General features: G+C 44.0%; 1 protein-coding gene across 1 annotated transcript in view; it reads left to right on the plus strand.

Annotated features, from left to right (window-relative positions):
* The window catches only part of LOC121293673 (dynein heavy chain 17, axonemal-like), a 729,083-nt gene that overhangs the window by 472,589 nt on the left and 229,538 nt on the right, over positions 1-26,956 (plus strand). The window contains exons 47-49 of the mRNA XM_041216840.1: positions 799-964; positions 1,638-1,740; positions 9,918-10,065. Coding sequence (XP_041072774.1) covers positions 799-964; positions 1,638-1,740; positions 9,918-10,065 — 417 coding nt within the window. The remainder of the gene's footprint in view (positions 1-798; positions 965-1,637; positions 1,741-9,917; positions 10,066-26,956) is intronic.

Here is a 26,956-nt window from a genome sequence, read left to right on the forward strand (position 1 = left end):
ATGGCAATATTAGGATATATTTACTATCGTTATATGTAGCAGAACACAAATGAGAATATGTAAAAAAAATTCTTTCTGTCATGTAACATGAATCATTACTTTATATTCTGCTTCATTTTATTCCCACTCACGTGTGACAATCATCTTAGCTCCAAGACATTGCTGCAGAGGTTCCCCACTCCAGTGCCCAAGGCCCAATCATCTTCAACTGTCTTATCCATGACCTTTTCCTCTAATATATAAGATCAGAAGTGATGATATTCACTGACGATTTGCAGTGTTCAGTTCCATTTACAACTCCTCAGATCATGAAGCAGTCCATGCCCACATGCAGTAAGACCTGGATACTATTCAGGTTTGGACTGATAAGTGGCAAGTAGCATTTGCGCTACATGAGAGCCAAGCAGTGACTTTATCCAACGAGAGAGAATCTAACCACTTCCCCATGAAATTCAATGGCACTACTGTACCCCCACTATTAGTATTCTGAGTGATGAAACACAACTGCAGGATTTCTGTGTTAATCTGTACTTGTGTTAAATCTTGAAGTTGTGGAGTAATGGTGACGAACACCATCAAAAACCCTCAGAAGTTCCAGGCCAATCTGGGAGAAAATCAATGGATCCTACAACTAGATCAGATGGAATCAGTTTCTGCCAAGGGCCTTACCCATAGCCATAATTGATACTTAAACGTGATTGCTACTCGATCACAGTATTTGAGATAAAATCTTGTGTGTAAAAGATTTGTTAAAATTACAATAAATACATTGAAGTATTCATTCTGAATTCCCTATAGCTGTTCTTGAGAAGCCATTAGAAAAGAAAACAGGAAGAAACTTTGGCCCACCTGGAACCAAGAAATTAATCTACTTTATTGATGACATGAACATGCCTGAGGTGGATAAGTATGGAACTGTAGCACCTCATACACTAATCCGACAACACTTAGATCATGGGCATTGGTAGGTAATCTTAGAATTTTTAAAGTATGGTTATTGATACATATCTCCTTAAGTATTGCACATGGTGCTCACTCTCCATCTGCATTAGCCTTGCTTTTTTGTGTCACGGTTTTGAGTCATGCATTAAGTAACTCCCATGTCCACTTAACTTTCTTCCTTCAGTAGAAATTAGGCAGAACGGGAATTTAAACCAAAATGGTACAGCAAAACCTAAATGACAAACTGTAAGATAAGCCCCACAAAAAAAGTTTAGATCACTGCTAGCTTGGGTTGTCTCATCTTACTGCCCTGAAAATTCCTGGCTACCTGCTTCCAAACTGCCCAACCTTTTATGTGACTCAAAACCAGCGAGCTTCCTCTAGCTGGTTTTTTTTGGGTGGGGAGCTGACCTGTAGTGTGTAAATGAGGTCTGACAGTTCAAATGGACACGGCCTTTCATAGAGGAAGTGGTTAGCCTACATGTTTCAACTTCCCACCCAGAAATTAAAAGTCCCCCTGTGTATCAATGCATGAATTGTAAATAAAATGTATAGTAATAGCATCGCTACATATAATTCTGAAAACAAACTAAAACATTAAAAACTGACTAGTGTACTCTAATGATTTTCTTAATGAAATATTGCAGTGTAATGATGGATTGAATTAATTTTTACTTAACATATTTTTCAATTAGGTATGACAAGGTCAAGTTGACATTAAAAGATATTCATAATTGTCAGTATGTTGCCTGTATGAATCCCACAGCTGGCAGCTTTACAATTGATTCTAGACTTCAGGTAACTAATTGTACATTTTTAAAAAAAATATGACATTGTTCATGATTTGACAGTGGTCCGGATATTCCTGCGCCAATTGATTCCGCTGTATTTTCCTCATTCCTAATTAAAATACATCGCAGAAAACAAGTGAATTGGAAATAGTTTTGTCAATGACCAGTGTGTTCTGTGCAAAATCTTGATGGATTCTACCACTGTTACCATGATGTATTCTTCGTTGCTATGCTTGAAGGATACAAGGAAGTCTTTATTAACAGTACTTAACTATGTACATATTTAGAGTAGGTATGGAGAGGATTCCATGCCATATCCTTCTACATTGCTACTCATCTCCAGACTGGCCCCAACTTTAGGTCACATACCTTCTTACATCACTGTGAACCGTCTCATGTTTACCCTTTAGGTACCAGATCCTTTTTCTACACTTACCCCCAAGTCTTTATCCCCTGGATAGAAACTGACATTAGTTTACTTCCAGTTTGCTTCAAGTCTTACACTACTGTAAGTCTTGTGTACCAACTTTAACATTACAACTATAAACTGTTCTAAACCTATGCTATTTCATTATAAACATTAACAACATTAACATTAATGGCATGCATTAACAACTTCCCCAAGTCCCCCCTTCAAATCCAGTGGCTGGAGGTCTTACAACACTTCCACTTCTCATTCGTCGTATGGTCAAGAAAGTGGCAGGTTCTGGAGGTGGTCCTGGCATCTGGGCATCCTCATTAATAGCCCTCCACCTTGCGTAGAGGAAGCTTGTATTGGGGGTGTTGGGGTGGGGGGGGGTGTGGTTGTGGAGAGCAGAGATTCCTCCTGCTGCGCCTGACTGTGCCTTTGGCATGCCAGTTTGGTAGGAGTGGGGTTGGTCCTTACTTAGGTCCCTTGTCTCCTGAGGTTCAGATCCAAACTTTGTCACCCTGTTGTACTCGTGGCAGGTGCCTGGTGTGGTGTCGCCTATTGTAGGCAGAGGCCTGCTTCTGTCTGTAGGCCTGCCCTTTTTCCTGTATGGCATGGTAGTTTTTGGCAACCAACCCTGGCCAGAGTTTCCCTGGCAGAATCAGAAGTTAAGTGTGCAGTTTCCTGCCCATCAGGAGCTCCGACAGGAGAGGTCACACCATAAGAGGTTGGACCTGTAAGTGAGCAGGGTGGTAGGAAAGTCCTCATTCTGCTTCAAGAGGGCTTTTACTGTGGGGACTCCACATTCTGCTTCACTGTTGGACTGCAGGTACATTGGGGAACTGGTACAGTGGGGGAAGCTGGCTGCAGCTGTGAAGTGTGCAAAACATTCTTGAGCAAACTGTTGTCCGTTATCCAAAATGAGCATGGCTGGGATGCAGTGACTTGTAAACATCTCTTTGAGTGCCTTAATGACTGTCTCCATGGTGGTCGTGTGGAGTTTCTTTACCTCTACCCATCTAGGCTAGTAGTCCACAATGATCAGGAAGGATCTGCCGTTGTAGAAAACAGGTCCAATGCCAGCCATTCCCACAACCTGTCAGGGAACTGCATGGGAATGAGTGGCTCCATCTGGTCCTGGCGGTGCATTGCGCAGGTGTGGCAATTAGCAATGCTCTCTTCCATTGCCCTGGAAATGCCCAGCCACCAGACTGTGGATTGGGCCTGTGCCCTGCATTTCCTAGATCCCTAGATGACCCTGGTGTATCTTCTGAAGGACAGCCGCCCGCAGAGGGGCTGGGATGACTAGCCATTCGTTATAGACCAGCAGGTCATCTATAACTGTGAAGCGGCTTTGTTGCTCAAACCACGATTTGGCTGAGGTACCACTAGGCCATTCACATGGACATCCCAGTTGGCAGTAGGATTGGATGCAGTTGCACTCTTCGTTGCGGAGCTGTTCTTGGTGGAGCTGTTGAAGCCAGGTCATGGATGCCATTAGGAGGTTGGTTAGTGGCCTGGGAGTAGGCCTCCACTTCAGTGGCAAGGCCGGCATTGTGGTCAGCTGGAATTCCGTGGCAGTCCTTGAAAGGGCATCTGCTGTGGCCTGAATTTTTCTCTGAACATACAGTCTCCAACATGAGGTGTAGGCAAAACCTCTGAATTTGTGGCAGCATCTTGGCAAACTCCTTTTTGTTTAGCAGAGAGACCAGTGATTTATGGTCTGTCTCTATGGTGATTTTAAGGTTGATGATGTAGTAGGAAAACTTTCACAGGCCCATGTGTCCGTCAGAGCTTCTTTTTCAATAATGGCATACCTAGTCAGATAGTGTTCTAGAAGCCTAGTAGAGTGGTTGCTGTGTGCTGTCTGATTGCTCCTGAAGGAGGACTGCTCCAAGGCCCATGGATGAGGCATTAGCTGCGATGGTGGTTGGCAGGGCCGGGTCATAGTGGGCCAGAATGTATGTGGAGAGCAGCATCTCCTTGATGCCCCAAACCCACACTTGGTTTTTCCTAAGTAGGTGCCTCAGTGGTTTCATGACCTGTGCCAGGTGAAGCAAAAACTTCGCCAGCTGGTTCATCAAGCCCAGGAGGTGTTGGAGGTTTGGGACGGAGGAAGGGGTTGGGAAGGTAGTAATTGCCTTGGTTTTCTGGGGTCCACTGTGATACCTCTGCTAATGATTTGGCCCAAGAACCAGATGGTAGTTTTGGAGAACTCAAATTTGTTTTTTAATGTCAGACCTGCCTCCTGCAGATGTTCCAGGACAGCTGTGAGCAACTCGTTGTGCTCTTACACCCAATACCTCATGGACCGGAACATCGTCCCATGTGGCAAACGACTCCTTGAAGGCCCTGCAAAGTGTCTGACATTGTGTGTTGGAAGATCTCTGGCACTGATGTATTCCCAAAGGGTAGATGGTTGAAGCAGAATCTATCACAGCAGGTAAATGAAGTTGGTTAGGAGTCGGGTATCTTCGTCAAGGGGAAGTTGCCAGAAGCCGCTGTTAGTGTCTAGTTTCAAAAAAATGGTGCCCTGTGAAAGCTTGGCCAGGCTTTTATCCACCGAGGCCATGAGGTGGACCTCCCTGGCCACAGCCTTGTTACACTGTGTGAGGTCGACACAGATACGAAGAGAGCTGTTCGGTTTCTGAACCGGGTCCACCCCCCGAGCACCAAATGTGGGTTGCTTTACCTGGGAAATGACTCCCATGTTGACCATGTCATCAAACTGCCTCTGTACCTCACCCATGAGGGGGTGAGGGAGCTTCCACTGAGCGAAGAGGCACACTGGCTTGGCCTCGCTCCTGAGTCTGATTTTGTAGGATTGTTTTTTAAGCTGGCCCAGCCCTGTTAAGAGCTTTGGGAACTGCTGCCTGTATTTTGAGCCTGACTGTTGCTGGTTGACCTTGACAACACATTGCAGGAGGTTAAGGTTGATACAGGCATTATGGCTTAGCAGTGAGTAGTCTTGGTTGGAGCCAAGAGGAGGGCTGCTTGAATTTTTTTTCCCCTGTATTGCAGAGCAGCCTGCAGAATCCCCCAGCTGTGTGGAGTGAAGTGTCCAACAGTTGAAGCTGGAGGTCTTTAAGCCATGAAACCTTTTTGGACAGGATGGTTATGCCAGCGCTAGATTTAAAATTGGTTAGATGACCATTCACCATAATGTCCTAATTCCAGAATGAAGAGCCATACCCTTTGATCTCACCCAAGGAGAAAAGCTGTGTGCCTCCTGTGTCACTGATCTTGACCTTGTGGTTGGTGTTTGGGTTTTCTGTGCAGTGATGGGGTCTTGACTTGCCCAACTTGTGAAAATATCCCTGTCTACTCACAAGATTTTGGTCTTTACAATGCTTTGCACCACAGCGCTGGCAAGGTCGTTCGGTTGAGTAGTTCAGGGGCGGCTTAACCTGACTTGGGTGGCCCCCGTGTTTCTGTGTCTTGATATGGTGGATTGAGGTGTGGCTTCTGCCCCATGAAGTGTTGACTCCTGTAGGATGGTCGAGCCTTGTTCATACAGCTCCGACAGTTTATTTAGCTGGATGTTCTTGGCGAGGCTAAAGAAGTCTGTGGCTAGCAGACTTGCAGCCTTTGTGCTGAAACCTGAAGGAATGATGTCCCTTAAAGAAATTTTTGTGCAAAGCTCTGAATCTGTTGTTGATCTGGGCCATGGGTGAAGCCCACTGGAGGTGGAAGCGAAGAATTGTGATCCATCCTTAAAATTCTCGAAGTGTAGGTGTAACTTTAAGAGAGAAGAGTGTTCAAGATGATGTTGCCAGTTATCGATGAAGAAGAGATTGGTGTGAATTTCAAAATGGCACTGGTGGCATTCCGATGAAGGAGAACCCAAAATGGCTGTGGGGTCAGAGGGCTGCCGGGGGACTTCTTGCTGCAGATTGGGAATGGGGTGGGAGGATGGAATTCTCATGGCTGGATGGCTGAAGAATTGCGATATACTCGACTTTATGAAAAAAAAATTCTGTCGTCTTGTTTTTTTTTCTTTCATTCCATTCCCAACTCGGGCGCTGCGTGGAGAGGACACCAAGTTGGAGTTCGAGCTAGCAAGTGAAATTAACAACAGAGTTTCTGTCGGTTGGGGATGTTCACAGATGGTTACACAATGTGCAGCACCATTCGTGACTTCTCAGATACTGAAGCAGTCCATGCCCAAATGCAGCAAGATCTAGACATTGTCCAGGCTAGGGCTGACAAGTAGCAAGTAACATTCTCCAACATTAGAGAATCTAACCATTGCCCCTTACATTCAATGGAATTAGCACCACTGAATCTCCCTCAATCAACATCCTGGGGTTCCCATTGACCAGAAACTGAACTGCACTAGCCATATAAATATGGCTACAAGAGCAGGTCAAAGGCTAGAAATTCTGTGATGAGTAACCAGCAGGCCTCGGCATTCGGCAGCCCATGTGGCTGCCTCCAAAATGTTTACAGGGTGGTGGGCCTGACTCCAGTTAGCACCCACCACCCCACTGGAAGGAAAATTCCACCTCTGCCGGCATTTTCTCCTGAGGCAAGCATGCCGAGCTGGGAAATTTCCCGACTCCTGCTACCTGCCATTTGGATGAAAATGCAGCCCAAAATTCTTGCCCAACAAACATGTGTAAGGAGCTGACAGCAGTGAAAAACTGAACAGGTCACACAATCCTTTAATCATAATGGTTATTTATTATTCCAAGATTCTTCAATAAGTCCTATTAAAAATTAAGGAGAATCAGAGGGACTAATCTTCAGTTACAGGGCTGCCAAATGCTGAGGTCTGCTGGTTAAAAGGCCCATCTCAGCACTCTGGGACATGTCCCCAGTTGTTTTGTTTAATATTAAGTCCTTCAGCCCTCAGAGATCATACATGCTCGTCCCTTCCACACACTCCCCATGCCCCATCCATGCCAACTAATGTTCCTCTACCCACCCCACATGGCTACTCATACCACCCTCCATGCCAACCTATGGCACTTCCATGCCCATTCACCGATACGCATTCTATACAGAACCAAGGAACCCTATAGTGACAATGGCCTGTGTGGAAAAGCTGTAAAGAAAAAAAAAATTCATAATTTTCTTCAAAAAAACTTGTTACTACAGCCCTATTAAAAATGTCCATCATCCAGACCTTTAAAGCATCAACAGCAGAAAAGAGAGGCACCTGAGACCTCTTTATCTTGTGTAAATATACATTGTATATTGACAATATAGATCTAAGAGAAAGTGCTGTCAATCAAGCAATGCTTTCTCTTGGGTTCAGCTTTATCAATAGAATAATGGATATCTGGGATCTCAGTAACCTCATTCTGCACTCTTGGTTGAGAACCAAGATATCCATTAGTCTTCTGAAACAGATGAGCCCATGGGAAAGCATTGCTTGATTGATAGCTCTTTCTGTTAGATCTATTTTGGTCACTGCACAACAATTACAAAATAAAGAAGTGTCAAATATTTGTAGTTTATGCTGTTTTTACTCTAAATGTCTGGATGATTCTTAGAGTTGAATTAAAAGCAGCTTGTTGAGGAAGACAATGAGTGAATTACTTTTTTAAAAAGCTTTTCCACACATGACATTGTTGTTGTTATAGGGTTCACTGGTTTTGTATATAGTGTATTATGCATAAATGGGCATGGAAGTCCACAGCTTGGCATGGAGGCTATACAAGTCAAGGGATTTTCCAGGGTGAGTTTTTAGCCTTCTAAAAAAATTTCTATTCAATAATATCACTTTTGCCATCCTTACCCTGCCTATTAACTTTCCCAATTTTCAACGCTCACAGCACACAGTTTCCTAGCAGTTCATGAAACAAGCAGCAAGTGAAGGGGAACTTCACTTGAGCAACATTTCCAATCATAACAGCAATTTTTATTGAATGAAAAAGCACTGTTGATTCAATTGGATGGAGCGAAATTCATATCTGTGATGTTATGAAGGCAAATATGATGTTTTCTTTCATGCAAAGCACCGCTGGCTGCACCCCGCCCAACTTTAGTGAACTGGTGGGGCAACGACAGGTTTGATCCCTGCGTGCATCCAAAGACATTGAAAGAGTGAGATATAAAATCACTGATATAAACAGGCTGATGCAATGGCAGCATACTAAAATTGCTCATGGAATGTGCTGGCAATGCCTTCCTTTATCATTCCTGAAACAATAAGCATTCTGAACCAAGATAATCCCTGTTCTATGTCTATTTATTGGGCCACTCAACAAGTTGAAGCTAAGATGTCTTTGACTTATTTGTGCTGAGGCAAAATTTGTTGAAACAAACTGATGAGTTGGTGGAGCAATTTGCAGGTTTTTGCTTGTCACGGCAAGGCAGAAAATAACATTAACTTGCATAGGTATGGTGTCAGTCATTGCAGTGCTCTTGTAGAATATGGGTGATATATTAACCTCTTTCCAATATTCTGGCACCTTCCAACATTGAACAACGCCTAATAATAATTGTTATTACTTCACAAATCTCTTTCCTAGTCACTTTCAGCAGTCTGAAATGAATACCATCTATTCTTGGGTTTAATTGTTTTGAGTGCAGGCTAGGATTTTCATCCAATTTATAACAATTTAATTAAATTACTTTGGATATTTTTCCTTGGAGATGGAATGTTGCTCATGTGTTTCTTTGTAAAATCTTGGAGAAAGTTCTCATTTGAAATATTTGGGTTTTAAGTTTATTTAGCATTTCTCTTGATTGAATTATGTTGTCCACCTGTCTGCCCAATTACAAGTATATTCATATCTTCGTGTAGCTTATCCCATTTAGCTTTGGAGTCTCCCACCTTCATTAATTTTGAATGATATGCAATTTTAGCCCAGAACAAGCTGATTTTATAGTTTTAAAGATTTACTGTCTGAGATATGTTATCGCATTATAGGAACATCAGAATTTAGAAAATAGGAGCAGGAGTAGGCCATTTGATCCCTCGAGCATGCTATGCCATTCAACTAGATCATGGCTGGTCTTCTACCTCAGTGCTATTTTCCCGCACTATCCCCACATCCCTTGATATCTTTAATGACAAGAATCTATCTGTCTCTATCTTGAACTTATTCAAAGACTGAGCCTCCACAGCCATCTGGGGTAGAGAATTCCCAAGGTTCGCCACCTCTGAGTGAATAAATTCCTTCCCTTCTAAGTCCTAAATGGCCTTCCTCTTATTCTGAGGTGGTGTCCCCTGGCTCTAGACCTCCTCAGCCAGGTGAAACATTCTTCCTACATCTGCCCTACTGAGCCCTGTAAGAATTTTGTATGTCTCAGTGAGGTCACCTCTCATTGTTCTAAATTCTAGGGAATACAGGTAAAGTTTCCTCAATGTCTCCTCATAGGACAATCCTGCCGTCTCTGGAATCAGTCTGGTGTACCTTTGTTGCACTTGCTCTATGGCAAGTATATCCTTCCTGAGGTAAGAAGACCAAAACTACACACAACAGTCCAGGTGCGGTCTCACCAAGGCTCTGTACAACTGCAGCAACACTTCACTACTGTACTCAAATCATCTTGCAATAAAGGACAACACACTATTTGCCTTTCTAATTGCTTGTTGCACCTGCATGTTAGCTTTCAGTGCCTTGTGAAAATAAACACTCAGGTCCCTTTAGATATCAACACTTCCCAATCTTTCCCCATTTAAGAAACACTCTGCAGCTCTGTTTTTCCTACCAAAGTGGATAACTTCAAATATTTCCACATTATATTCTATCTGTCATGTTCTTGCCGAAGTTGTTGCACAGATAATTAGAACTTAAGTTTTTTATAATCTTTTATTTCAGCGTCATTTCTGTGTCTTCGCTGTGAGTTTCCCAGGACAAGATGCACTTCACTCCATCTATAGCATCATCCTTTATCAACATTTAACGGGTCACAATTTTCTATCGGCGGTGATAAAATTCCATTCACAGCTGGTCACTGCAGCTCTTGGTTAGTGCATAAAGCCACGCACTAAATAAATTCCTATTTTTTTATAATAATCAAATTCATAATTGTTTATAAATTGCTACTTACTTATAATTTGAGTATGCTAATGCCTTAGCTTCTTAAAAAATTCTATCTAGACTAAGACTCATTTTAATGTATTTTATGTCGAACACCAACCATTTCCTTTTTCATTAAAACTGGAAATGTACAAATTTTTGTGATATCAGATATGGGAATTAATACACAAGATATGTGCTGGTTGCTATTGAGTACGACTTAGTTATGCTATTCAGATCCCAATTCTAAACTGTTTTCCTTACTTTAAACTTGCTGCTACCAAATATTTCTGTACAGCCCCAAAATGCAGCATGCATTTTGATGATACAAGAACTAAATATGGAAATCCTTGTGACTGACCTTCAGGGCAGGTATTTACCCTACATCTGCTTCCATTAAATGTCAATGGGCAGTGAGTAGATCTTTTTAAAAGGCAATTGTACTAGGTAGTGAAGTGTTTTCAAAAATTGAAGCTGAGAGGCAAATAACAGGTTAAGCAAAAACATAACGAAAGAGAAAAATCCATTGTGCTCTGTAAGCTTGGCCCATCTTCAGATTATGTCTTATATACCTCCTGAAGAAAGCTCTGCAGAAGTACCCCTTGGGATATCTATCCATTTCCACAATTTAGCGTTAACTAGTTGTCTTCCACAGACAATGCCTGACCACTGCACCAAAACCCAGCATGCAATACATAGAAACATATAAAAATGACAGACAGGAAAAACCCATATGGTCCGACAGCAAAGGTATAATGAAATTCCGCAACTTATTTGATCATCTTTTTTTCTGTAATCTTCAATTTTGTTTTGAAGAGATATTTGTCAGTGTCACTTTTTAGGAGTTAACTAACACTTACATTAACAGCTTTTCTAGGTTTCATTAAACCCATCACAAGCTCTATAAGAAAAAGGTCTCTTAACTTGTTTGATTTTTTTTAAATTTTGAGCTTACACCTTCTGTGTTCACAATCCAAGCAAAATAACCTACTTATACTAACATTACGATTGTCAGCATTATGAAGGCTTGAATTATTTTTCCTTTCAAATATCTCCAACAAAAAAACAAAAGCAAATATTTCAGGGTCATTCAACATTCAAATTGACATACAAGATATGCAGGCAGCTTCTGATTGGAAGTGTATAGTGTGCTATCTTGGTACAAGTGGAAGACTTACAAGAGTATAGCACACCTGCAAGATGCAGATGAGGGAGATAGTTACCTGGATGAATGTGCAACATTGATTGCAGACTGCAATTGCTATTTTGGCCTCTGAATCAAACGCCATGCTCCCTCACTTGACAGCAAACGTAAAAAGCAACACCATATGCAAATCCAAACCAAATTTATAAACTCAATGATCTCACACTTTAAACTAAATGAAACTATTCCCTTGGTGCCTGTCTTTCATGCTCTTTTGATTATCCTAATGTCCCAATACAATATTTCCCCAGCAGCTCAAGCTTGGAAGGTAGATGCTGCTGACTCTCCATGAACAACACTGCAGATGGCCTTGGAGGACATCCTCAACCTAGAAAACCTGGCTGCAGACTGCTTGGCCATGGACAGCAGCATCTCAATCTGAGCTGCAGCAGTTTGGACCAGCTGACAGCTAGTCACCTCAAGGACACTGGCAGAGTGGCTGGTGTGGAAGTATGTATGCTATCATCTAAGGGAGTACAGAAGGACATACATCATGGATCCCAGGACACTCTCCTGGGGCAGGGTACATTGTAAATATTGGAGAACAGTGCAAGATATTTATGATGCCCTAGAAAACCTCTTCAACTTTGGCACCCATAACCAAGATAGCAATCTTCTGAATTTCAAGTTCTGCTGTGGTGCTGATTAAGGTGACCAAATTGAAAAGGATGAGCTTCAAGTTCTGCACCAAGTTGGAACTGCACACCCTTTTGCTCTCTGACATTGTGTGCAAGCTCTCTTGCATGCATCCTCATGCACCAGGCAATACCTGGTATATGCCCATTAGCGTTGGTCAGTGGCCTGGTCCATTAAAGTTTGCATCTGAGTCCTCTCCAGCAGAACTAGTACATGACCACTAGGCACTTGTGATGCCTTGTACCCCTACCTTGATGAGGGGGAAGTCAGAAGAAAGTTAAAGATAAGGCATGAAGAATCCCTTCTCATCTCATCAAGAACCCCTCCACCTGCCCTTATTATTGCCAGCACCTTTGCCTCAATGGGCAAAGGGTATGTAGTTGCAGTGGTTCTTCCATCACAGGCAAACTGCAGTGTATGTTACACACCACCTTCTCCTGCAAGAAAGTGGGAAATCTGATGGTGAGAATCGTGCAACATGTTTGGGTAATGAGGCTGTCATTGTATTCTTTTCTTGTGATGTGGCACCTTCTGGCAAGGCCAGTATTTGTTGCCCATCCCTAATTGCCCTCGAGAGGATGGTGGTGACCACTGAAGTCCATTAGGTGTAAGTAAACCCACAGTGCTGTTAGGAAGGGAATTTCAGGCTTTTGGCCCAGTGACAGTGACGGACTGGCAAAATAGTTCCACGTCAGGATAAAGTGTGGTTTGGAGGGGAAGTTGCAGGTGATGGTGTTCCCATGCATCTGTTGCCCTTGTCCTTCTCGGTTGAAGGAACCTTGGTGAGTTGCTGCAGTACACCTTGTATATGGTACTGGTACTCATAGCTGCTACTGTGCTTTGGAGTGAGTGAATTTTTCAGGTTGCGGCTGGCGGGGGGGGAGACGCAAATCAAGGAGGCTGCTTTGCCTTGGATTTTTTAGAGCTTTTTGAGTGTTGTTGGAAGTGTCACTAATCCAGGCAAGTGGAGAATATTCCATCGCACTCCTGACTTGTGCCTTATAGATGATGGACAGGCTATGTAGAGTCAGGAGATGAGTTACAAGCCATAGGACTCCTAGCCTCTGGCCTGCTCTTGTAGCCACAATATTTATATAACTTGTCCAGTTAGGTTCTTGGTCAATGGTTACCCCCAGGATGTTGATGGTGAGGGATTCATCAATGGCAATGCCATTTAATGTCAAGGGGGTATTCTCTCTTGTTGGAGATGTGTGGCATGAATGTTACTTTCCACTTATCAGTCCAAGCCTCAATGCTGTCTTGCTGCATGTGGGCACAGACTGCTTCAGAATCTGAAGTTGCAAATGATAGTAAACACTGTCCAGTCATCAGCGAACATCCCCACTTCTGACTTGATGACGGAGGGAAGATCATTAATGAAGCAACTGAAGATGGTAGCGCATATGACATTACCCTGAGGAACTCATGCAGTAATGAGAAACAAAAACAGAAAATTTTGGAAAAACTCAGCAGGTCTAATAACTCTTTATAATCATAATGACTCAAAACGTTAACTCTTTCTCTCCACAGATGCTGTTAGATCTGCTGAGTTTTTCCAGCATTTTCTGTTTTTATTTCAGATTTTCAGCATTCGCAGTATTTTGCTTTTATCCTGCAATAATGTACTGGGGCTGAGATGATTGAATTCAGCTCTTTTGTCCATGGTTGAGTAGCTACCAATGTGTCTGACATGTGAGCTATGGGTGTCAAGTCTGCAATCATGTTGAGTAATGTGAGGTTGAGTTAAAGGATATTAATTGAACTGTGTTTACTGATATGTTGCAGATAGAAGGGGAATGGAAGTGCTGTGAATTCAACAGTTCATGAAGTTGAGTAGTGCAGCTGTTATGAGACACCATTTGAAGCTTCTTCTGAACTTTAACAAATCTTGTCAGGTTATTAAACTTCTTCTGGCACTACATTCAAGACCTAGGATCCATGCTCCTTCCATTCACCTGGTCTACAACTTCTCCCACCATTTACACATCAGATGCTTGGAAGGCTTTCTACCGCTCCCGCTCTCTATCTCCTGAACCAATGTCTTCATTGCAGATCCGAAAACCTGGGTGATAACGTCAGCTATTTCACCCATAGACAATTTCCACACTTTCTTGCAGCTGCAATGTACCTCTCCTTTTAAGAGGTGACATTAAACACCTGCCCTTTTGGGTGAAAATAAAAAATCCTGTGGTACTCTTTCAAAGAAGAGCAGAAGATTTCTCACTCGTCACCTGACTAATATTTATCCCTTAACCAATTTCATCAAACCAAATGACCCAGTTGTTATCACATTGTTTATGGGAGCTTATTGTGTGCAAGTAGGCTGCCTTGTTTCCTACATTAGAGCAGGGACTGCACTTTAAAAGCTATTACTTGTAAGGTACTTTAGGATGTCTTGTAGTTAGACAAGATCAATTTCTATCCTAGATGGGGGAATCTAGAAAAGGAAACATAATCTTAATATTAGAGCAAGACCTTTTAGGAATGAAATCAGAAAGTATATTTTCATAGCCGAGAGCATGAGTCCCAAAGGCTGTGTTGCCTACCCAGTGCCAGGGTTGAGGATATTTCCTCAGGGTTTGCGAGGAATTGGAGTGGGAGAAGAAAGATCCAATTGTCTTGGTCATGCGGGTATCAATAACATTGGTAGAACTGAGGAAGAGGTTCTGCTAAGGGAATATGAGCAGCTAGAGGCTAAATTTAAAAAGCAGAACCACAAAGGTGGTAATCTCTGGATTACTACCTGAACCACAAGCAAATCAGCAATCCTGGAACTCCCTCCCTATCAGCACTGTGGATGTACCTGGCACAAACATGCATGATTTGCTTCTGATGATCGCAGACCAGCTAAACATCGATGGAGTGGAACTCTTTCCTGTTAATGCGGGCTATTGCCAGGGAACTCTTAAAGTGACATGTTGGCAACCTGCCTGCACTCTTGGAAAGCCGGAGATCGCTGCAAATCCCAGAAATCTATCAGCCTGGCTCGCTTCATCCATTATGAACTTTATATAAAGATGAGCCTTACTGTAGCGGGCATCCGTCACCTCCATTACACATTTATGTGTTGAGGACTGAGAGATGCATCATAGATCCTATGGATCCCTGGATGAGCCGCTTGCAAAAAACCATTGAGTGGGATAGTGATCTTCAGGGGCACTGGCAGGGGATGGCCTCCCAGTCCATGCGGCATCAGATCCTCCCACAGAATGTGGCAGATATGAGCCACCACGTCTCCTGACAAACATAGATATGTGTGGCACTGTATCTCACTCATCTCCAAATAGGAGAGGCATCTTCAGTGTACTCTCGGTAGCATCAGTCTCTTCAGGGGATGGGCTGACCTCCTCAGCCTCTGGGTCTTCCAGGGGCATCCCTGGAACATGCACCTTGTTATGACACAGCAGCCTAAAGGCTGAGTTGTTTAAATCCCAGAGGGAAACTTGAGCAACTGTCACAACCTATATTTTCAATTGGTATGTTTGAGATGTAGCTCTGAATTCAGGAGTAAGACCACTGAGCCTCGAAAGGTTTTTATATAAAATTAAATTAAACATTTATTAATTTAACAACAAATTAAACACATACACATGTCTACAAATTACTACCATAATAACTTTTAAACAAATCCCCAAATTAATCACTCCCAGGTAAAACTTCAAGGCAACAGTAACCCTTAGACTTTAAACAGACACCATGCAAAGCACATTTGACCTAACGAATTCAAAATGAGGTTCCTTTCGATTTGGTTCCTTTGCAGACACAGTTGTAGGCTCACAGGCTGGTTAGATCTTAAATGCCTCTGACCAACACACACAAACTCCTTTGAATGTAAATTTTTATTATATTACTAGGTTTTTAATTTTACCTCTCCTAACAATAATATCCTTTCTTTCCACCAATTTTATTAGTAATATAAACACATTGCTTGGTGTCTCCCAGCTAGGCGCAAGATTTTGCCATCTTTTTGAATGGTTTATTCACAAATGCAAATTTACACTTTACCTTCTCCTCCTTAAATTTATCTAATTAACATCTCAAAACTACTATACATCAATGCACCCAGACTAGCTGGCTTTAATCCTACTAAGACACACACAGACATACACATATAGACACAGACCCTACTACAATTCCAATTTAAAAATATTTTCCAATAACATTATAGACATTAATATCTCTCCGTGACGACCTCAGGCCAGGGCTCTTCTCTAAGTTGTGCTAGACAGTGATGGGCCACATTTCTCCTCCTCAATCTGAGCATTGCCATTGAGAAGGCAGCATTGACCACAGCCTCCATTCTGTAATCCTCCTCCTTCCTGTGGACAAATAGATCCAATAGACCCAGTAGCTCACCCCAACAATTACAGACCTCCCACTCCAAGCCAGAACGCCCTTGGACTGTGCTTGTGCCCTGTTCCACCCTTGTAGCTGAGGCACTCCCTCACCAATCATAGGTGTCTAAGAAGCCACCACAACAACTTGACATCTCAGTCCCATATAGGATGGAAGAGGGTTGAGCACAGTGATGTAATTTTGAGCCTCACTAAAGGCACTGATACACTGCCTAATTTGGATTTGAGGTTACCAATGCCTTGCACGTTTGGAATGATTGCATGCCTTGTGCCCTGCGAGCCATGTCAAATGGACATTGGCAGGGTTTGATAGAGCGTCTTGCACATATCCAGCAGCTGTGCTCTCTTAATGACTTGCTGCTGCTTCCCTTCTCACATGCCTCTGATGGTTAAATGCTCAACAAGACCACCTCTAAAGTGACTCCTGTGTCTAGTGTAGTCTTGCTTAGAAGCGCACCATGAGTAAGTCTTCATGAGTTCTCTCAGCTGAACCTTCGTCTCCATGTTAAAATTCTATTAAGTATCTGGTTGCCCTCAAAATGGCCCCGACTCCAGCAGTGGATTCCTCCCACACTGCCTCAGACCCCTCCTGTGACAATTGTTTTCTAGTTTCATTTTTAAACTGCATAATTGATTCGGAGTCTCAACATGGTGGTGCTGCACTATTACTTCAACACCAGCTTTGACCTTCCCCCTGTGACCGTTCACATCCTTCTGATCATCCTGGAACAATGTGCAGGTAGACCTCTCTCTGGTCACTCTCCAGCCTCCCCCAGTAACCCTGGAGCCCACTGTGTTCTTATGGACATTTCTGTCCTCCCCTGAACCCATTGCTGTGGATGTCCCCATGCCCCATGTGGACCTCACCCATCCTTGTCTTGAGGCCAAAACAAAAACAGAATTATCTGGAAAATCTCAGCAGGTCTGGCAGCATCGGCGGCGAAGAACAAAGTTGAGGTTTCGAATCCTCATGACCCTTCAACAGAACTGAGTAAAAATAGGAGAGGGGTGAAATATAAGCTGGTTTAAGGTGGGGAGGTGGGTGGGGGGCGGGGGGGCGGTTGTTTGGTTGTAGGGATAAGCAAGCAAGCAGTGATAGGAGCAGATAATCAAAAGATGTCACAGACAAAAGAACAAAGAGGTGTTGAAGGTGGTGATATTATCTAAAAGAATGTGCTAATTAAGAATGGATGGCAGGACACACAAGGTACAGCTCTAGTGGGGGTGGGGTGAAATAAGACTAGCAGGGCATAAAAGGTATAGATTTAAAAATAATGGAAAGAGGTGTGAAAAGAAAATTCTATATAAATTATTGGAAAAAACAAAAGTGAGGGGGAAGAAATGGAAAGGGGGTGGGGGAGGGAGTTCAAGATAAGTGAGGACAAGGGAGACCCTATCATGTTTCTGGGTGGGAGGAGAAAGCATGAGGGCGGATGCGTGGGAGATGGGCCAGACACGGTTGAGGGCCCTGTCGACGACCGTGGGTGGAAAACCTCGGTTAAGGAAGAAGGAGGACATCTCAGAGGAACTGTTTTTGAGGCAGTCTGCATGGTCACATACAGAGGCACCACCCTTCCCCCATGAATACTTCGAGTAACCCCACTTTATTATGTTTTCCCCATTTACAGGCTGCAGATGCCTCCCCTGACCATGACTATTCTATCTGCATCCCAGTACTGAGCCAGCCACCCCAGGACCATTGTGTGGGAGACACTGACCACACCCTGCTGTGCAAAATCCCCTTTGAACAGTCAGGCCTTGCCCCTCCCTGAACCAGGACCACAACATGCATGCCATGCATTTCCCTGTAGCATGGTCCTAGGACTGCCATTAATTTCTCACCCCGACAATGAGGACTGCCTTAAATCTTTCTCACGATCATTTGACCTCAGTTCCACCACTATGATTGTCTGACACTCATGCCCCTGCTTCCTTCAGGACTCACCACCTCTCCCCCCACAACTCATGAGTCTCAGTGTACCCCATTCTTTTTTTTATTCATTCACGGGATGTTGACTTTGTTGGCTGGGCCAGCATTTATTGCCCATCCCTAGTTGCCCTTGAGAAGGTGGTGGTGAGCTGCCTTCTTAAACCACTGCAGTCCATGTGGTGTAGGTGTACTCACAGTGCTGTTAGGGAGGGAGTTCCAGGATTTTGTCCCAGATTTTGAAGGAACAGCGATATATTTCCAAGTCAGGGTGGTGAGTGACTTGGAGGGGAACTTCCAGGTGGTGGTGTTCCCATCTATCTGCTGCCCTTGTCCTTCTAGGTGGTAGTGTCCTGGGTTTAGAAGGTGTTGTTGAAGGAGCCTTGGTGAATTCCTGCAGTGCATCTTGTAAATGGTACATACTGCTGCTACTGTGCAATGGTGGTGGAGGGAGTGAATGGATTTGTGGATGGGCTGCCAATCAAGCGGGTTGCTTTGTCCTCGATGGTGTCAAGCTTCTTGAGTACTGTGGGAGCTGCACTCATCCAGGCAAGGGGAGAGTGTTCCATCACACTCCTGGCTTGTGCCTTGTAGATGGTAGACAGGCTTTGGGGAGTCAGGAAGTGAGTTACTCCTAGCCTCTGACCTGTTCTTGTAGCCACATTAGTTATATGGCTAGTCCAGTTCAGTTTCTGGTCAATGGTAACCCCAGGATGTTGATAGTGGGGGATTCAGGGATGGTAATGCCATTGAACATCAGGGCTGGTGGTTGGATTCCCTTTTGCTGGAGATGGTCATTACCTGACACTTGTGTAGTGCGAATGTTACTTGCCACTTGTCAGCCTAAGCTTGGATTTGTCCACATCTTACTGCAGTTGGAAATGGACAGCTTCAGTACCTGCTGTGTCGCGAATGGTGCTGAACATTGTGCAATCATCTGCAAACATCCCCACTTCTGACCTTATGATGGAAGGAAGGTCATTGATGAAGCAGCTGAAGATGGTTGGGTAGGGGACACTAACCTGAGGAACTCCTGCAGTGATGTCCTGGAGCTGAGATGACTGAACTCCAACAACCACAACCAACTTCCTTTATGAGAGGTATTACTCCAAACAGCATCGAGTTTTCCCCCGAATCCCATTGACTCCAGTTTTTCTAGGGTTCCTTGATGCCACACTCAGTCAAAAGCTGCCTTGATGTCAAGGGCAGTCACTGTCATCTCACCTCGGGAGTTCAGCTCTTTTGTTCATGTTTGAACCAAGACTGTAATGAGGTCAGGAGCTGAGTGGCCCTGGCGGAACCCAATCTGGGCGTCAGTGAGCAGGTTATTGCCAAGCAAGTGCCCCTTGATAACACTGTTGATGACTCCTTCCATTACTTTACTGATGATCGAGAGTGGACTGATGAGGTAGTAATTGGCCAGGTTGGAATTGTACTGCCTTTTGTGTACAGGACATACCTGGGCAATTTACCACGCAACCGGGTAGATACCAGTGTTGTAGCTTGGCTAGGGGCGCGTTAAGTTCTGGAATACAAGTCTTCAGTACTATTGCTGGAATATTGTCAGAGCCCATAACCTTTACAGTGTGCAACATTAAACCTCCGCTTCCCCAGTCTTGAATCTGCTTGCACCTCCTCTCCTGCCTCACCATCCCCACCCAACCCCTTCAAAGGGCTGCCTGCACATCTTCCTTGTCAGGACCCAGCTCTCCAACCCCCAGTCATCTCTCTGCCTTCCATCCCCCCATCTTGTTCCTGATACCCCCACCCACCCCGAGTCATCCCTCTGCCTGCCATTACCCCCTCCCTCTCCTGTTCCCTTCACCGTCATGTCTCTGTGTATTTGCGACTCCTCAAATACAGAGCTATTTATGTCCAAATGCAGCAAGACCTGGACAATATCCAAGCTTGGGCTGACAATTGCAAGTAACTTTCGTGCCTCTCAAGTGCTAGGCAATGACCATCTCCAACATGAGAGAATCTAACCATCGCCTCTTTACATTCAATGGCATTACCATCACTAAATCCCCCACTAACCACATCCTGGGGGTTACCAATGATCAGAAACTGAACTGGACTAGCCATATAAATACGGTAGCTACAAGAACAGGTCAGAGGTGAGGAATCCTGTTGCAAGTAACTCATATGAACATACGAATTAGGAGCAGGAGCAGGCCACTTGGATGCCATTCAATAAGACCTCCTGACTCCCCAAAGCCTGTTCACCAACACAAGGCACAAGTCAGGAGTGTGATGGAATACTCTCCACTTGCCTGGCTGACTGCAGCTCCAACAATATTCAAGAAGCTCGACACTATTCAGGGCAAAGCAGCCCACTTAATTGGCAGCCCATCCACAAACATTCACTCCCTCCACCACTGACGCTCAGTGGCAGAAGCGTATACCATCTACAAGATGCACTGCAGGATCTCACCAAGGCTCCTGAGACAGCATCTTCCAAACCAGCGACCTCTACCGCCTTGAAGGACAAGGGCAGCTGGTGCATGGCAACAACACCACCTGCAAGTTTCCCTCCAAGCCACTCGCCATCCTGACTTGGAAATGTATCACCATTCTTTCACTGTTGCTGGGTCAAAATCCTGGAACTCTTTCCCGAACAGTGCTGTGTGCAATTCAAGAGCTGACTTGTTTTTCTGCCGGCAGAAATCCAACTTTTAGCCTCACTTCGAATTTTACGCTCCTGCCCGCTGCAGCTCCTGCCACTGGTGGGACCAGAAAATTCCTACCTAAGGGAAGGATACACCAACTAAGGAAATTAAGGATGGTATCAAATTGTAAGCAAAGGTGTACAATCCTGCAAAGATTTGTGGTAGCCAGAAGATTGGGGACATTTTAGAAACTAGCAACTAGAAACAAAAAAATTGCTAAAGAAGGAGAAATTAGAATATGACTGTAAACTGGCAAGAAATAAAATAACAGTAAAATATTCTAGGAGTATGAAAAGGAATAGAGTTGCAAAAGTAAGCATTTGCCTTTTAGAGGATGAGATTGGAGTATTGATAATGGGGAAAAAAGAAAATAATAGACACTTTGAACAATTATTTTGTATCTGCTTTCGCAGTGGAACACACAAAATGCACCCCAAGAAAGTAGTAAATCAAGAGGCAAAAGGGAGGAAGTAACTTAAAACAATCACTGCCAATAGAGAAAAAATACTAGGAAAACTAATAGGACTACAGGCTGACAAGTCATCTGGACCTGATGGCCTTTATACCAGGGTCTTAAAAGAAGTGGCTCAAGAGATAATACATGCATTAGCTGTAATCTCCCAAAACCCCCTGGATTCCAGAAAGGTCCCAGCGGATTGGAAGGCCACATATGTAATGTCTCTATTCAACAAAGGAGGGAGAAATCAGGAAACTATAGGGCAGAAATCAGGAAACTATGAATGGCGGGGTCTAGGCCATTGCAGCCGACTCCAGCTGTCTTGCAGTCATTTTATGCTCAAATGAGTGTTGATTGGCTGTAGGGACTTTTGCCCCTCACTCAGGAGGAAAACCCGACTTGGACAGCTGCTGGCCAATCAGATTGTCCAGCAGCTATGCCCCTGCAGCAACAGCGCTGCAGAGGCTGGAAGAGAAACTATACAGAGCTGCCTGAGATGAAGGGGAGAATTTTCCATTCCTGTTGGCATCGGGCATCATGGTGGGCATGAGCAGACAATATGGCGGGAAGGACAAAATCAGTTTCACAATGTCATGAAACCTCTTTGCGATCGTCCGCTCCACCTGCCAATGACGGGCTGCCTTTCCCGCTGCCATAAGTTGGGAACGTCATTTTAATACATCTGCATCTAATTATAAGCCCTGCTTACTTGCTAAATCATCCAGGATTGTGCTGATGTGTTTTACAACTGTATCTAAGCAATGTGCACCAGGCAAGCTGCACTTCACTTGGGACTTTGAGATTTGTTTGCCTACCTCGGTTTTGGGCAGCACTCGTAGTCATTAGCACCATGCTTCGCAGGTAGCACCACATCAATTTAGGGAGCTCATGGAAAGATGTCTATGTATTAGACCAGCTGTAAGGCGGGGGTGGTTTTTCAATGGCTGCAGGGCTAAGGCTTGCTTGGAGACAGGGGAGAAGTGGCTTCAGGCAAGGAAAGAGGCTGCAGGGCGATGGCTGTACTGGGGAAGTGGGGTATCCCAGGGTATGTATGGGGACACATTGATCTGTGCAAATGGCCTCAAGATGGTGATGGCTGAGGAGGCAGTCTCCAGGGGAGTTGAGGCCAGATGGAGATGTGAGGGTGTGTGTGTAAGAGTGAGTGGTGATGTCCCTTGAGCTGGCAATGAGTGAGATGCCAGTGAATTTGTGATGGTCTTATGAGTGTGCGAGTTTAGAGTGATTAGACTGCCTTACACTGATGACATGGATGAGATCATTCATCCATTTTCTGCACCGGACGGCTGACCTGTTGTTGCACACTGTACTTGCACATGTTGGCATTGACCACCTCTGCCACTATCTCCCAAGCTGGAGTGATGAGAATGATGGGTCCTCTGCAGGCAGAACAGGGGTAGAGTACATCATGATGGGACCCCCACGACAATCAGCAGGCATCCCAGGGATGCATCACTGAATCAGGGGGCTGCACTCTTCTTGGCTTTTGGAGCCATGTCTTCACCGGTGCCCTCCTGGGCTGCAAGCATTGAGAAGTGTGCACGTGGCTGCAGTTTAAATATAGCACCCTACATAAGGAAACTGTGAGGTAACGGCGTGGCGGGCAAATTGGAAGCCACCTACCAGTGAGATGGCATGTTTCCTGTGGCTGCATAATTAATGAGGTGGAAATGAGATGATATGGTATGAAAATCTGCCATTGTGGCCAGCGGGTAAAATTACTTTTTTTCCCACCTGCTATTGCACTTTTTGCAATTCTGGGATGATTCTGCCCTAAGTCCTAGGAACTGAAATCCCAGATGAGCATCAGGGGCCCCAGGGTGGGGAGGATAGGGAAGGCCCGGGGGGTCGCGAGGGGTCATTCGGGGTCTCGAGGGTAGGGGAGGGAGGTCTGGAGGTCACCGGACCTTAAGGGGAGGGCATCCCCAGTCAGAAGGGGGTTTCTGATGGAGGCGCCATGCCCCCGGCACCCCCCCTTCCTGCCTGAAATCTAACCTCTATTTTCTGGTTTCTTCCACGAAGCTTCAATCTGCCTGCTAGCCTAAAAATTGAGGCTGAGCAGGAACTGGCCCTTAATTGGCCACTTAAGGGCCTCAAGTGGGGCAAGGGTGGACTTCCTGTCCAAGGCCTTGCCTGTCCCAGCGTAAAATCGCTGCGAAGTTTGGAATCCCATCCCTGCAATTTCATGCTCCCCCCGCCTAAAAACCTGTGGGGGGACGGAGCATAAAATTCTGGCCATGGCGTATTTGGATTTCCAAGAGGCATTCGATTAGGTGCTAAATAAAATGTTACCTCACAAGATAAGAACACATGGTGTTATGGGCAATTTACGACCATAGGAAGAGAATTGGCTAACTAGCAGGAAACATCAGATTAATGAGTCAGTTTCAGATTGGCAAACTATAATTAATGGGGGCCACAGGGATCAGTGCTGGGGAATCAACTATTTTCAATGAATATTCATGACTAGGCTTTGATCACTTATGTACTACTTCTGTACAATTTTAGCTGTTTTTGTGTCCTGTATATCTTTGCCCTTTTGCTAAACCTTTAGTTTGTTCACCAACAATTCTCAAAACTCTGGCCAATTGCTGCTACGTTACATCTTTATTTGGATGAGAATCCTTTTGGATCCTGTAGTGCTCCATAAATTTAAAAAGGAGGACCAACTCATGAGGTGAGATCAGTATCAGGTCCAACAACACCTTGGGTGGTATTATTGTTGCTGTGATTACCTAAGGACTGATGTTTAGAGACCATTCTGCTCCTTCATGGACATATGGAAGGTGACTTATGTTTATTGTATCTGTTTTGTTGCAATACTAAATGATCATTTCTTTTCAATAATTGTACAAGGTTTACAGAATACTAACAGCTGTAGTATGGGACTGGAGTTTGTTGTGGATTATCATTTTTAGTTTGCACTTTTCCACTTGTTGCTTAATGAAAAAGTTTACCTATTGAAAACTATGAAACTAGAAAGATTAGATATTTATGAAATTGGGCATACCTTTGGTATTGTGCGCCTCCTCCTTCTACCCTCCCCTGCACCTCAAGATAAACAAACTGACCTAGCTCTGGCCAATTTTACAGACTCAGTATCAATGTTTCCTCTGGGCTTGTTGCCATGCAGCAATGTGAAAGATCCTCTGTAGTCTATTCACAAGTTTGCTACTTGTATAGCCTTGCAAAAAAATTTAAGTGATTGGACAATTAAATGGCCCATGCATTCCAAAAAATAAATTAGAGGTGTCATGAAATTATTAATGTATGCAATATTATTGGGAAATATTTTTCCTTTTTGGTCTGTGGGTGTGCCTTAATTGGATTAAAGCTAGCTAGTCTGAGTGCTTTGATGTGTACTAGTTTTGATATGTAAGAGAGATAGTGTATTTGCATTTTTTGAATAGAGCATTCAAGAAGTGGGGTGAAAACTACCACCTGGCTAGCAGAGACCAAGCACTATGTTTATATTACTAATAAAATTGGTACTATGAAAGGGCTTTTATTGTTAGAAGAGGTGAAGTTCAAAGAGGCTGGTGACACAATGAGAATTTACATTCAATGAGATGTGCTGGATATAACCGATAGCAGTTTTCGTGTGTGCAGGGCAGAAGCAATATAGGATCAAAGCAGCTGTAAGCCTACAACTGCCTCCACTGGAACTAAAGTGAAAAGAACCTCATTTTGAATTTATAAGGTGAAAATGCTTTGCCTGGTGTTGTGTTAAGTCTATGGGTTGCTGTTGCCTTAGTTTGGGAATTTGTTAAAAGTTATTATGGTAGTAATTTGTAGCCATGTGTATATATATTTTAACCTGTGTAAATTAATAAAATGTTTCATTTAGTTTAATGTAAAACCTTGAGAACTGGTGGCCTGATTCCTGAATTTAGAGTTGCATTTCCAACATTACGATAGAATATTGCGGGGATGGGCCTAACATGCCGATGTGTAAAATGATGCACGACAGCGTCAGGCAACATCATCATGCGTCAATTCAATATTTCGCTCGGTTGGCCGCGCGCCGTCAATGGCCTATTAAGGCCATTAAAAAAGTAAAGTTGTTAACAACGTTGCCCATCCAACCTTAAGGTTGGTGGTCAGGCGAAGAGCCCAAGCGGCCTTCGTGTTTCTCAGGAAACTTCATCCATGGGCGGGATGAGGTTTCCTGAAGCTTTTATAAAGTAAATAAATAAATGTTCTCAACTTCACAAACATGTCCCAGCTCATGTCACATGAGGGGACATGTTTAAATAAATGTTTAATTTATCTATTGAAAAGTTTTGTGACCCATTGGATCTTCCTGAGGCACAGAGCTTCCTCAGGGAGATTGCTGTGCTCTTTTGTGCGCATGTGTGAAAGACCGCAGTCCCCGACTCTCCCTCCTCCCCCCGCCCGCACAAGTAGTGCAGAGCGCTACCAGCTGCACATTATGCTGGGTGGGTCTTAACTGACTCTCCCACGTAAAATGGCGGCACACAGCCGATCGCAGGTGGCAATCAGCTCCTCTCCCGGTCCCGCCCACTCCCACCTAAGTTGCCTGCCAAAGGAAAAATTCTCCCCTTAAAATTATAGGTAATGACAGTTGTTCAAAGTTTCCTTCTGGGGTTTTTAAATAACTCAATGTTACAAACTGCTCGGTCATAACAGAGGGTACATTGTTTAAGATAGTTTAAATAATTTTGGTGGGCTCCTTAGCCTTTGCCATGATAGCTACATAGGGAGAATGCAAATGACCTGTTTCAGGAATTGGAGACTTCCCACAGCATAGTGTGGCTACTGGTTTCTGATAGATAATGGTTTTTTAAAAAAAATTCAAAATTTGTGTTTGTATCCCACCATCTATTGCAGAAGCTTTCCAGGCTTTAAAGTTTACATATCCCACTCCCACATCACCATATTGAAACTAAATGCCAGGCGGTGAATAGGCATCCTTGGCTCCCTAAAGTTGCTAGGCTGAGAACCCAGCAGCACTTAGACTGTTGAAACAGCTGTGCCCCAAGAAAACATTGCTTAATTGACAGTTCATGCTCTCTGGTCTATTCTATCAATTGCAGGGTGTTTATTTACACAAGATAAAGGGGTTTTGACTGCTTACAGTTTCAGCTATTGATACTTTAAAGGATCTGGAAGATTGACACTTTTACAGAACTGCAGTGAAAAGAGGTTTTTTTTAAAAAAAGTAGAAAGTTATGATGATTGACTTTTTTTTTCAAAAGCATTGGTTTTGTACAGAGTGTATTGTGGGTGAATGGGTACACGAGTGCCATAGCTTCAGATGGAGGGTATGAGGGGCCATGGGAGTAGGTGAAATGGCATAGCTTGGCATGGAAGGTATGAGGAGCCATGGGAATTGGTAGAGTTGCATAGCTTGGCCTGGGGAAAATGAGGGGCTTGGGGCTGGATAGAGGGGCATAGCCTGGAATTGAGAGCATGAGGGGCCATTAGGGGTGGGCAGTGGAGCATAGGTTGGCATGAGAGTGCATGGGTAAGACTCTTTTTGAATGTCCTTTTCAAAGGTTCCCTCATCCAGACTGTGGTCCACAACAGCTGAGGTGCTGTGGACCACAAG

Source organism: Carcharodon carcharias, chromosome 22 (assembly GCF_017639515.1).
Source record: "Carcharodon carcharias isolate sCarCar2 chromosome 22, sCarCar2.pri, whole genome shotgun sequence".
Taxonomy (NCBI): domain Eukaryota; kingdom Metazoa; phylum Chordata; class Chondrichthyes; order Lamniformes; family Lamnidae; genus Carcharodon; species Carcharodon carcharias.